Here is a 12,364-nt window from a genome sequence, read left to right as displayed (position 1 = left end):
CTGCGCATCCGGAGCCTGTGCTCCGCAATGGGGAGGCCACAGCAGTGAGAGGCCCGCATACCGCAAAAAAAAAAAACACAAAAAACAGTGTTTACAGCAAAATGCATAGACACCTACTTCTAGAGAATCGGATGGAAGTTATAGATCCTTTTCCCAGGAAAATGCACACAGTCTTTGACTGATTTCGGGGGACACTTGGCACCCATTGGTGGGACCACCGTCCAAGGCGTTTGAACACGATGAATGGTGGAGCAGCCCTAAGCAGGCCGGGTGACCAGACACTGAAGGGGTTCCTTTCACCCACGGCCTCCTGGGGGACGTTTCTTGTGGGTACGTACCTCTTTAGGAGAAAGAATAGAAACGTAGTCTTCATATATTATTCTTGCTTTCTCTTCGATCATGGTTTTATTAGCTTCTTTCTTCAGTTCCTCACACGCCATCCAGAAGAGCATGTTTTCTTCACTGAACTCCGTTCGGAGAAATTCCCGGAAAGCGTTCCTTCCCGCGGGCGTGAGCATGAGCTTATCGAACGACTGGGCCCAGGCGCTGGCCTCCTCCAGGGTGGGACCCGGGCTGGGAGGGGGGTGGGAGAAAGGGGCGAAGGGAGCAGAGATTGGTGGCTGATGTGAATTTCATCCCGAGAAACGCGTCTTTCTCGCTCTGAGAATGAAAATGTGCCCTTAGGCCCTTCTAGGCAGAGAAAAAGCTGTTCTCATTTCCTTGCGCCTTGGGCAGAAACACGTGTGGCACCTTCCAACTGTCGAGCTGGACGGCACCACTGCTGCCAAAGGGCTTGAAAATCAAACCGCTGGAATAACTGCTAAGAACAAGCCTGTACATCTAGGCACATCCTGGCAAAGGTTTTAAATTATAAAAGTAAAACAAAAACTTCTTAACAACCATCTGACCACAAACTCCCCAGGCGGCTGTGATAGACCCAAGTCAGACCTGACCACCTGGCTTCCAGAACAGTCATGGGGCAGTGTCTGCCCAGGGTTCTAAACGATTCAGAAGAGAATGTTAAAGAGAAAAAGAAAAGAAGATAAGTTATGTCCAGTAACTACAAGTGATGAACAGCAATGACAAACTGAGCACTTACGGATTCACCTTTTACCTGGAGACCTAGGCCATCGGCAGCACCACACTCACCTGGGTGTTAGGTCCACACACTGCCCTCTGGATGCCCCCCTCCATCCCCAGTGGAACTGCTATTCTTGATTTTGGGGCTTACCCTGTTTTAGTTTATTCTTACTTACATTTTCATTATATGGAGGCCAGAAAACACAATCTGTTTAACATGATCCTTATTAATTTCTCTTCCCTTACCCTTTTTCTTTTCATAGTTTTTATGTATGGATATATCCCTGAAGAATATATTCTTTAGTTTTTTTTTTAAAGACTCTGATTTTATTTTTATTTTATTATTTATTTATTTATTGGCCATGCCTCAAGGCTTGTGTGATCTTAGTTCCTTGACCAGGGATTGAACCCACGCCCCCTGCATTGGAAGCGCAGAGTCCTAACCACTGGACTGCCAGAGAATTTCCCTTCCTGGACAATTCTGATAGTTGAATTCAGCCTACTCATTTTTGTGATTCCATGTTTAATTGGTTTAAACATTTCAGAGACCATTACTTTATATTTGATTGCAGATAATTCTAAGATCTGAAGTCTTTTGGCCTCTAAATCCAAGTGTTGTTTCTACCGACTCTCATTTGTGGTGGGTTGTGTCCTTCTAGTTTTGTAATTTTTGGTTGGTCTTAATCTTTGGGAAACTGAGAGTCACATTTGATGGTATTGCCTTTCCTCCAGAGAGGATGTGTGTGTGCTTCCTACGGACTGGGGACCACTTCTGCTCCTTTCATGGACCAGGGCTGGACCCTGGAGTCCTGGCTTTACGCTCCTTGCCCTATGCCCTCTGCACTGGCTCTGAGAGAAAACCCTTCTGTCCTGTGCTTAGCAGTCACTGCTCAGGGCTCTGCTTAGTTTATATTTGGTTTTGCTTTTCAGGTGCTTTGTCCTTTTCCTTACTTTCTGTGAGCCCGGTGTTGCAAAAACTTTTAGACACATGCAAAATCTGTTCTTCTGTCTTGGGAAGGCCCCCAGATGATCTAATCTGCCACACTGCCAAAGGCTCTCTCTCCATTTAGTTTTGGGAGGTAAACAGTGTATTGCCAAGAATTTGGTATGTAGTGAACCTGTCCTAATTATATGATGATGATAGAAAAAACTCTCTCCCATATGCAAAGTTTACAATGTAAATTCTATGTCCTTTTCCTATCTTTAAGATGGATTATAAGTGACCCAGCAGAGAAACATCAGTGAAAAGCTGAAGACCAGAGAGTTCGCTGATGCTTCGGTGGTTAGGATTCCAGGCTTTCATTGCCATGGCCCAGGTTCAATCCCTGGGTGGGGAACTGAGATCCCATAAGCCACGCCACATGGCCAAAAAAAATAAGAAAGCTGAAGACCAGACAAAATGGGTCATAGAAAGTGAGTAGTCAGCTGAGCCAGCAGTGAGACACAGACAGATAAACAGTCATTTCAAGTTTAGTTTCAAAGTTAGATTCAGTGTGTATCGATGAATCCTATGTAAGTACAACTGTGTGGAAATGCATAGATAGTTCCTTTGAGGATACGTAAAAAAACTGTTGATGGTTTATATTTGGAGATTGGGACAAGGTCTGGAGTAAGAAGAGGACAACTGAGCTTTTATTGTAAAACTTTTGTACTGTCTGATTTCTGTTTTTTATAACAGGTGTTTAAGCTTTTCATCATGAAAAGAGTATTCTGTATGAAAACATAAATCTCTATCATAACCAGTAAAATTAGTTTTGAAAGAAATATATATATACATGTTTTTTGGCTATGCGGCTTGTGGGATCTCAGTTACCCCACCAGGGATTGAACCCGGGCCACAGCAGTGAAAGCCCAGAATCCTAATCACTGAACCACCAGGGAACTCCCTGAAAGAAATCTTTTAAAAGATGCTTAAAAGACAATTTAAAAATAGTAACTTAAAGCAATCTACATAAAAATACCGGATTCTTTTTAGACAGGTTAATTAAATTGGCAAGGCTTAGTAAAGAATGCTAAATTAAAAAAAAAGAATGCTAAGTTATGTTCCTTAAATATGGGGATTCAAAATATATCTTCTTACTCCTTTTAATTTAAGAAATACATATAAAAGAATGACTGAAAAACTTAAGGGTAATCAGTAGTACCCTTTAAAAAGAGGGGGGGGGGAAGAGGGAGAGAGAGGGAGAGAGAGGGAGAGGGAGAGGGAGGGAGAAAACATATCTTTTCCATAGTACCAAAGAACTTAGAAGCAAAGAAAGCACAGTTCATACAGTAAAAAAAAAAAAAAGAAAGAAATAATTAGGGGGTATTGTAAGTAGACAGTCAACAAACATTCTAGAAGATTAAACATATCCGTAATCATCAAGACAACTGACCCAATGTAATTGGATTTTAATTCCCAGTTGAGTGACAGAGACTCAAACTGGGCGAAAATCCAACATAATGCTATTTTCGGGAAGCATACAAAATACTACCAAAAATTATAAACAAATAGGCAAAGATATATGAGGGAAATGTAGATGAATAAGATTAATATCTAAATAGAAATGGAAGCAAAAGGCATCAAATTGGATAAAGAGTCATTTTATATTATTGGATATGATTGAGAACAAATAATGGCCGATATACATGGAATCCTTCCCTCTTGCCTGGCTCTGTTCTCAGTGCTTTACTGGTTACTCAGTGCTCACGACAACCCTTCTTTGGCTGAGTCACAATACACTGTTATTATCCCCATTTTACACACAGGGAAACTGAGGCAGAATGTGGCTGCTAAGTGCCCAAGGTCGTACAGGCAGGGTGGACAGAGGCAGGACCAGACGAGGGCTTTCTGGTTCCAGAGAGGACTCAAAGCCTCAAGCCTTGGTGCAGAATTCAGTACACTGAAATATATAAGATAAAAGCTGTTTTTAACAGACTCATGAATTGTGGAAGACTTTAATATGCATCCTAGACTTTGAAATATCTGGGTAAAAATAAATAAAATAAAGAATGAAGAAAAATATTTTAAGTAAACTTTTAGGTTACTTGTTTTTTGCCCCCCTCAAAAATAAATAATTTAAGACAAGACCTATTTGAACAATGCTTTTAGGATATTTGTCTATTGCCTGCACTTATGTTGGCATAACACAAAGAAAAGGAATAAGAATCGGTAAGTGGAAGTAAATCCATAGATAATACAGGAAGGAAAAAAGACAATTTTAAAATTTGGCATTATGGAAAGTAATTTGTGTGTTTTTTCCAACGTTTTTCTCAAAATACTTAAAAAATGATACATTTACTAAAGTACAAATTTATAGTTAAGAAAAAAAATGGACCTTTAAAATTTTCCTGAAACCCTAACTTGTGTATTTCATTATGTTCTTTTTATTTAAAAAAGTAAATCACATAAAAATAAAATGATGTCATATGTTTTGCCAAGAAGCATCAATTTCTATTTGTGATTAACAGGCATTAGATTAACAGTGGAACTGATTTTTCTCCCTGTCATACAATGAATTAAAAGGAATTCTGCAGAGACTTCCCTGGTGGTCTAGTGGTTAAGACTCTGAGCTCCCAATGCAGGGGGCCTGGGTTCAATCCCTGGTTGGGGAACTAAGATCTTGCAGGCCTCACGGCATGGCCACAAAATAAATAAATAACTTAAAGAAAAAAAAAGAATTCTGCAGAGTGAAAATGTGATGCAACTTATGATTTGATATTATTAAATTGCAGTTAGAGAAACTGTGTTCTATTGAAACAAAATGCAAAAAAAAAGTCTGGTTGAGAATCTATGAGAGGATGGATGTTCACTAAACTTATTTTGATCATCATTTCATGCCGTATACAAGTCAAATCATTATGCTGTTCTCCTTAGGCTGACATGGTGCTGAATGTCAATTATATCTCAATAAAACTGGAAGGAAAAAATAATAAGGTTAGCATTTCTGATTTAGTGAGTTAAACACTATGAGATTTTACCTTTCTTCACAGGTGGGAAGGTCTTCTGTTCTGAGCTCATAGGAAGCAGTCCTGAGTGTCTGTTCCTCTTGGTTTCTAACAGTGAGACTGCAAGAAATAAGACAGACACGTGTTAGTTGAGATCATTCTGTATCAAGGAAGGATTTTTTACAAATATTTCAGAGAACTCCAGGTTACCAAGTAGAATTAATTTCTTTTCTTGATAAAAGTGACAATTCTTTGTTTTCTTAAGAAAACCAAAAGTATGACAATAAAGTGTTAGCAAAATTAATTCTATTTATAATACTATGGTCTACACTCATTGAGAGAGTTTACATTTAGAATAATAATTCTTTTCATAAAACATGTCCATTAGAAATTAGTAAAAAGGTCAGATTTTCAGGAATGTTTTCGGTTTTCATTTTGTTTCCTGAACCTTGAAAAAAGGTATACATTCTCCAGACTTTGTTTCCCAGTGAAAATGGAGATTTTATGTATTTACAGGCACACATATGAAAGTATGAAAGAAAGCCAGGAAAGTGTACAATCAAAATCTCTATTGTATCTTTCAAGCGAGTTTGTTTCCTTATACACGTTTTGTACCTTCATTTGTAAATTTATTCCAGGTATTTCTGTTGTTATAGTAAATGGAATTTTCACTTCCATCTCATCTTCTAACTTTATTGTTTGTACGTTTGAAGGTAATTTCTTAATAACTTTACTGAACCATCATTTTTACATCATAAAGTTGCCTCTTTAAAGTGTACAACTCAGTGGTTTTTAGCATAATCACAAGGTTGTATGACCCTCACTACTATCTAATTTCACAACATTTTCATCACCCCGAAAAGAAGCCCCAGACCTGTTGTCAGCCACTGCTCATGACACACTACCTCTGACCTACACCAGCCCTCAACATACACTAATCTGCTTCCTGTCTCTAGAGATATGTCTATTCTTTTTCATTGAATGAAAGATTCTTTAAATTCTACAGTGCTTTACAATTTTCAAAAGTTTCACACACATGCTTTCGTACAATCCCATAGTAACCCTTTTCTCCGCCACCCCTCTATGGCCGCTTCCCCTTCCCTCTCCCCAGTGGTAACCACTAGTGTGTTCTCTAAGACATGTCTGTTCTGGATCACACCATATGTGGTCCTGGGTGGCTGGCTTCTTTCACCTGGAATACTGGTTTAAGGTTCATTCATGTTGTAGCATGTTTCACGACATTATTCCTTTTTGTGCCTGGATACTATTCCATTGCCTGGATACTATTCCATTGCCTGGATATATCACAATTTGTTATCCATTCATCGGCTGATGAACAGTTAGGTTGTTTGCACGTCGGGGCTATCTGTAAATAATTCCACCGTGGACAGTCATGTACACGTGTTTGTGTGGCTGTCTGTTGTTATTTCTCCTGTTGAGATACCCAGGAGTGGAAATGTTGTCATGTCGTAACCCTATTGTTAACATTTTGAGGAAGGCCCAAACTGCTCTCCAAAGCAGCTGCACCATCTCACACGCCCACCAGCAATGTTGGAGGGAGCCAACTCCTCCACACCCTTGCCAACACTTACTGTTGTCTGTCTTTCTTATTCTAGCCATTTAGGTGGTTATGAAGTGGTATCACATTGTGCTTTTGGTTTGCATTTTGCTAATGACTCATGACATTTGAGCATCTTTACAAGTATTTATCAGTTAGTTGTACATCTTCTTTGGAGACATATCTATTCAGATCCTTCACCCATTTTTAAATTGGTTTGTCTTTTTATTTTTGAATTGTAAGAGTTCTTGACATTCTGAAAGCTATTATTGTTTGTTAATTTGATTTCTCTCTTTTGTGTTTGTGTCAGCTTAGCAACAATTCCCCTGGAATTCTCAGGGGAATTCTCATATCATCAGCAAACAGGGAGCTTTTCCTCTTCTTTCCCAATCCTTAGGCCTCCAGTTGTTTTTTCTTGTCTGATCCTTAAAGCACAGTGTTGAATAACAGGGAAGATCCTGGACAGCCTTGCCTTGTTCTTTTTTTAAAAAATTGATTATTTATTTTTGGCTGCATTGGGTCTTCGTTGCTGTGTGCGGGCTTTCTCTAGTTGCAGCAAGCAGGGGCTACTCTTCGTTGCAGCGCGTGGGCTTCTCATTGCAGTGGCTTCTCTTGTTGCGGTGCTTCTCTAGGTGCGCGGGCTTCAGTAGTTGGGGCACATGGGATTAGTTGCTCTGCGGCATGTGGGATTTTCCCGGACCAGGGCTCGAACCCATGTCCCCTGACTTGGCAGGTGGATTCTTAACCACTGCGCCACCAGGGAAGTCCCCCTTGCCTTGTTCTTGATTTTAGCAGGAATGCTTTTAGTTTCCCATTAATATCAAAATGGATTTTTATCGTTGATTAGTTGAGTTTGCTTTATCTTACTATTGCCTCTGTACTGTCTTTTCTATTCTTTTATTATGCCTTTCCTTAACATTCTTTACACCATTTTATAAACGTCTTTTATTCTATTTTCAGGCATTTATGAATTTTCAGTAATTGTGTGTTTGTGTGTAGCTCTATTTTTCTTTTAAGTGCAGTCATTAGCCATGCAGGAACTCCTTTTTCTTGTTGTTTTCATGACGCCAGGGCTAACAGTTTCAGTAAGTGATGGTTTCTTAAAACAAAAACAAAAACGAATTTGAAAGGCATCTGGGTGCTACGCTCTCTGCAGGAGTATTAATACTGCCTGACGTCACAGACTTCTTTCGTAAGAGAAAACAGTACTACACAGCGGGTATGAAAAAGCAAAGAGGAAAAGGAAGGATGAATTTGACACAAGATTCTTAAAAGAACTGTAAGTTGTATTGTGAATAAATAATGCAATATGTACTTAAGCTTCGGCATTTTTTCCATGTCTCATTTTTTTAAAAGTAGGAATATTTCTTAGGAGACAATGTGTTCTTGAAAAACAGTAATATATTTTGTGTCAACTTTTTGAACCTGAATTTTTTTTTATTGTTAAAGTAGTATAAGAAAATGTTGATAGAAGCCAAAATAGTTGCTCACCACTTTGAAGAAATATTCAATAAAAGAAGACCCCTGCTTAGGTCTCTTTTGGTAAAGTTTAGAGTTGTTATAAAGAGGAAAAATGTCTTCAGTCTTCTAGAAAGGAAAACAAAAAGTTTATTTTCAAGAGATCAAGACTCTGCATGACTTCTTTTATAAAATGAAACGCCTGAAGGCCAGAAAGCAGGATTCTGAGAAAGATAATACAAGGGCTTAGAAAACTAATTGCCATTTACCTTTCTTAAAAATGGATTCTTGTAAACAAATAAAAAAAATCACTCTGAAAAACAAAAATGGACTCACTGTGTACTATCAACATGGATAAATCTCAAAAGCATGTTGTGAAAAAAATCAAGGGAATCAAATATTGGAACAGTTGAAGTTTTCCACGCACTTTTTCCCCAACCTATGTCCCTCTTTCTTCTGCTGAGATAACCACCACACTTATTTTTGTGTTTTTTATCATTACAATTCACAGTTACCCTACCCTCTCTAAAAATGTATAAATAAATAAAGAAAAATATATAGATATGCACATATTTCCAAACTTTGTAAATATGCATTGCTTTACAAGTTGCTTTTTCTCCTTTTTCTCCTTTAAAAGCACATGCATTTAAAAGCCGGATGGTGTCCCATTACATAACTACACCACAAAGCATCTATCCAGATATTTTCAGTTTTTCTCAATCAGATTAATGCTGTTATGACCCCTCTCACAGGGTGAATCATGATGCAATGAATGTTCATGTACAAGTCTTTGGATGAAATGTGTTTTTATTTTTCCTGCTAGCACATTTTAATATTTTAATGTAGCCAAATTTATGAATCTCTTCCTTTTACAGATTTTCCTCTTTCTTTTTAAAAGTAATTCTTCCCAACACCAAGATCATAAAGATATTATCTTGTGTCTTCCTCTTGGATATTCACGTTTAGGCTTTTAAGCCATCTGGAGTTGATCTTGGGAGATTAATTTTTTACATGATGCAATATAGGAATATAAATCTGTTTCTATGGATTTGGATACCAGGTAGGGTGACCAACCTTCCCAGTTTGTCTGGGGCTCATGGGTTTTCTGGGACATAGGACTTTCAATGCTGAAACCAACCAGGCAACTGGGATGAGCTGGTCACCTAATGCCAGGAATCTGGGTATTTGTAGAATAGCTCATTCTTTCTTTTGCTAAAGCCACCTTTGCCACATGCTGATAAAGTTTTCAGTATTTTTTTTTAATTTTTAAAAATTAAAAAATTTTTTGGGGTGCATTGGGTCTTTGTTGCTGTGCACGGGCTTTCTCTAGTTGTGGTGAGCGGGGGCTACTCTTTGTTGTGGTGCACGGGCTTCTCTTGTTGCGGAGCATGGGCTCTAGGCGTGTGGGCTTCAGTAGTTGTCGCATGTGGGCTCTAGAGCGCAGGCTCAGTAGTTGTAGCACGCGGGCTCAGTAGTTGTGGCATGCGGGTTTCAGTAGTTGTGGCTCGCGGGCTCTAGAGCACAGGCTCAGTAGTTGTAGCACGCGGGCTCAGTAGTTGTGGCTCGCGGGCTCTAGAGCAAAGGCTCAGTAGTTGTGGTGCACGGGCTTAGTTGCTCCACAGCATGTGGGACCTTCCCAGACTGGGGCTTGAACCCGTATCCCCTGCACTGGCAGGCGGATGCTTAACCACTGCGCCACCAGGGAAGCCCCAGTATTCCTTTTATTGTCTTCCCTTGATGTGGAAAAATCGATGTTCCATTTCTGACTAAGCATAAATATCATTAATTTTGAAAGAAAATGTTCTTATAGTTTTTTCCTAAGAAAGACTGAGGTATTTGATTTGTTGATTGTTAACATGAGGTTATTTGTTTATGGCTCTGGATTTACACTTTCTAACACAAAATTAAATACCAAGTTTTACAGCTGTGTTTGCTTCTTTTGTATTCATCAGTGTTACTTGTTTCCCATGACTGCCCTCTGGGTTCACTTTTTACCCTTTTTACCCTTGAATGCATCCTTAGTTCTTTAGGGAGGGTCTGAAGGCAGTTACCTCTCTTGGCCTTTGTATGTCTGAAAATGACTTATGTTACCTACACTCCTGAGTTATAGTTTGACTAAGTTTTCTGTTACTTTGCTCCCGTACTTTGAAGACATTGCTCTCGTCTTTCGTAGACACACGTACCACGTGCTACACGGGTGCTGGCTGTGATGGGGATGTCCAGGTACAGATTTATATTTTATTTATAATTTATATTTTATTCGCCCTGGGTGACGTTAGCAGGAGGAGGCTGCTCTGGGATCCATCACCACCTGTCGCCCATACACCATCAGTCCCGGACATTGTTCAGGCCAGGGTCCCCACCTCCTGTGCCATCCCAAGGCACCAGAGCAGGGAAGGGGGGACGCGGTAAATGCCAGGTGGCATCCCTCCTGCACAGGGACACCTTTGCACACGTCTCAGGCATCATCTCACTGAGCCTGATGAGCAGAGTGAAAGGGTGGAAAAGGGGCCTCAGTGCAGTCTCTTCACCCCTGGCAGGTCCCCTCCCCGACTAGCGGGGGTCCTGGCAACCTCAGTGCGTCGGGGGTGCCAATGCGCCCTTTCCTCCCGTCTCCTGCCGGGTCCTCTAGACCCCTTGTCAGGGCTGAAGGCTCACTTTAAACTCCGGGCTGCTAGGCTCTGGTCAGCCACTCTCTCCCATATTCCCACTTGAGTCTGGGGTTCCATCCTGAATGAACAGACCTCCCAGCATCAGGGTAACATCCATCCTCAGAGGCACCGGCCTCGAACTTTTTGGAAATTAACACCAGCCCGAGGCAAGCAGGAACAGCCCAAACTGTCCTGGACTTTTCACCTTCAGCCTCCAGCCCGCCCACCCCCACCCAGTTCTAATGGTTCTACCTCCCTGATCAATCCCAGTTTTCCTTCTTCTCCACGGGATAGTGAGGTCTGGTCTAACCTGCAGTCAAGCCCAAATAAATTTACAATAATTGAATTGCCTAAATCTATGCACGCATTTGGCTGTCACAAAGCACGTTTCATATCCAAGATTTCAGAAACGCAACCTAAGGTTCCTGTGATTTCTGGGTGTAAATCAGCCCCGTTTCTCCAGATCTTCAACAGTGACTCAAATGCTAAAGCTGTATCTCTTTTTTTAAAGCAATGATTGTGTATCTTCCACTACTAGTAAGTGAGCCTATATTTTTAGATTTTCCTCTCTCTGTCAAGCTTAGTTTTTGACATTTTTCTTTATTAAAAAACAATATTGATAAAACAGAAGCAGCAGAATATAAAATGCAGGCGCATTCTCCTTCATAACCCTAAACTTAAAGACCCAGATTAAATCCTAAGCCCTCCATGAAGCCTTTGTTACCAGCTGGAGGGCCTTGAGTTCATTCCTTTCTGCTCAGATATTCATATTCAATCGTCAGCTGCCTTAGCTTGTTCGTTAGATATTTGATATACAGTAGTTAGCCTGATTTCAGGGGTTTGCATATGTCTCTCCAGAGCTAGGATGCAGACTCCTCTTGGGTTTGTTTGTTTGTTTTTGTTGTCGTCCTTTACAGAACCCACATCAGAGGCAGGCATATAGCAGTTGCTTCAAAGCACTTACTGCATTCATCATCAACTGGCACCATTCAGGGTGCTGTTTTCCTACCAGGAGCGCGTTCATGAAAAGCCGCAAACCTTACCAAGAACAGCTACAACAGCAGCACCAGCAGAAGCAGCAAGCGTTGGACCCCCGGTTCCCCACTCCGTGCTGGCCTGGGGCGGAGGCTGCGGGCCCTTGGGCGGCGCACACCTGCCGCTTTCGCATCTCCATGCGTTCTGATCCCATCGGCTGCAACAGGGAAAGTAAAAGGGGGGCGGGGCAGAGTTAGCACCACAGAAGCTGGAGATTCCGATTCCACTGTCGTTTGGATCACTGAGAAGATGCAGTGTGACTCTCTCCAGATCATTCCTGCTAATTCTGGTAAAATTTGGTGCTTACAATCCATTCATTGACCCAACATTTATTCCCTGTCTAGAAGCACTGTGATAAATTCTAGGAGTGAAACGACGAATGGGGGTCCCTGTGCTCAGGCGCTCACAGTTGGATCAAGGAGACAGACGCTGGCATCACATCCCTCAGACATCGCGGTGAGGACCTACCACAGGTGCGTTTCACAGCTCGAGTCCCCCCACCCCCGGCCCCCGCTGGACCATCGTGAGGGGGCAGTTACAGGGGCAGCTGGATCGCAGCTGCAAAGCCCTTGGAGCGGCGCCCGCGCGCAGTCCTGCTCAGGGATGCCCAGGACGCGAGCCCGGCTCAGGACAGTGACCCACACCCATCCTGCCA

The 12,364-nt window shown here is 41.3% G+C and overlaps 1 protein-coding gene across 5 annotated transcripts in view; it reads right to left on the bottom strand.

The window, feature by feature from the left end:
- The window catches only part of RGS20 (regulator of G protein signaling 20), a 73,792-nt gene that overhangs the window by 5,072 nt on the left and 56,356 nt on the right, over positions 1–12,364 (bottom strand). For all 5 annotated transcript variants that reach the window (XM_081258747.1, XM_081258746.1, XM_081258743.1 and 2 more), the window contains 3 exons: positions 11,718–11,866; positions 5,041–5,127; positions 339–573 (listed from right to left, as the gene is read on the bottom strand). In XM_081258747.1, the coding sequence (XP_081114873.1) occupies positions 339–573; positions 5,041–5,127; positions 11,718–11,866 (471 nt within the window). The remainder of the gene's footprint in view (positions 1–338; positions 574–5,040; positions 5,128–11,717; positions 11,867–12,364) is intronic.

This window comes from Mesoplodon bidens (assembly GCF_964165515.1).
Source record: "Mesoplodon bidens genome assembly, chromosome: 16".
In the NCBI taxonomy this organism is placed as follows: Eukaryota; Metazoa; Chordata; class Mammalia; order Artiodactyla; family Ziphiidae; genus Mesoplodon; species Mesoplodon bidens.
Note: the sequence above shows the minus strand (reverse complement) of the source record. Positions and strands in the feature narration are given on the sequence as shown.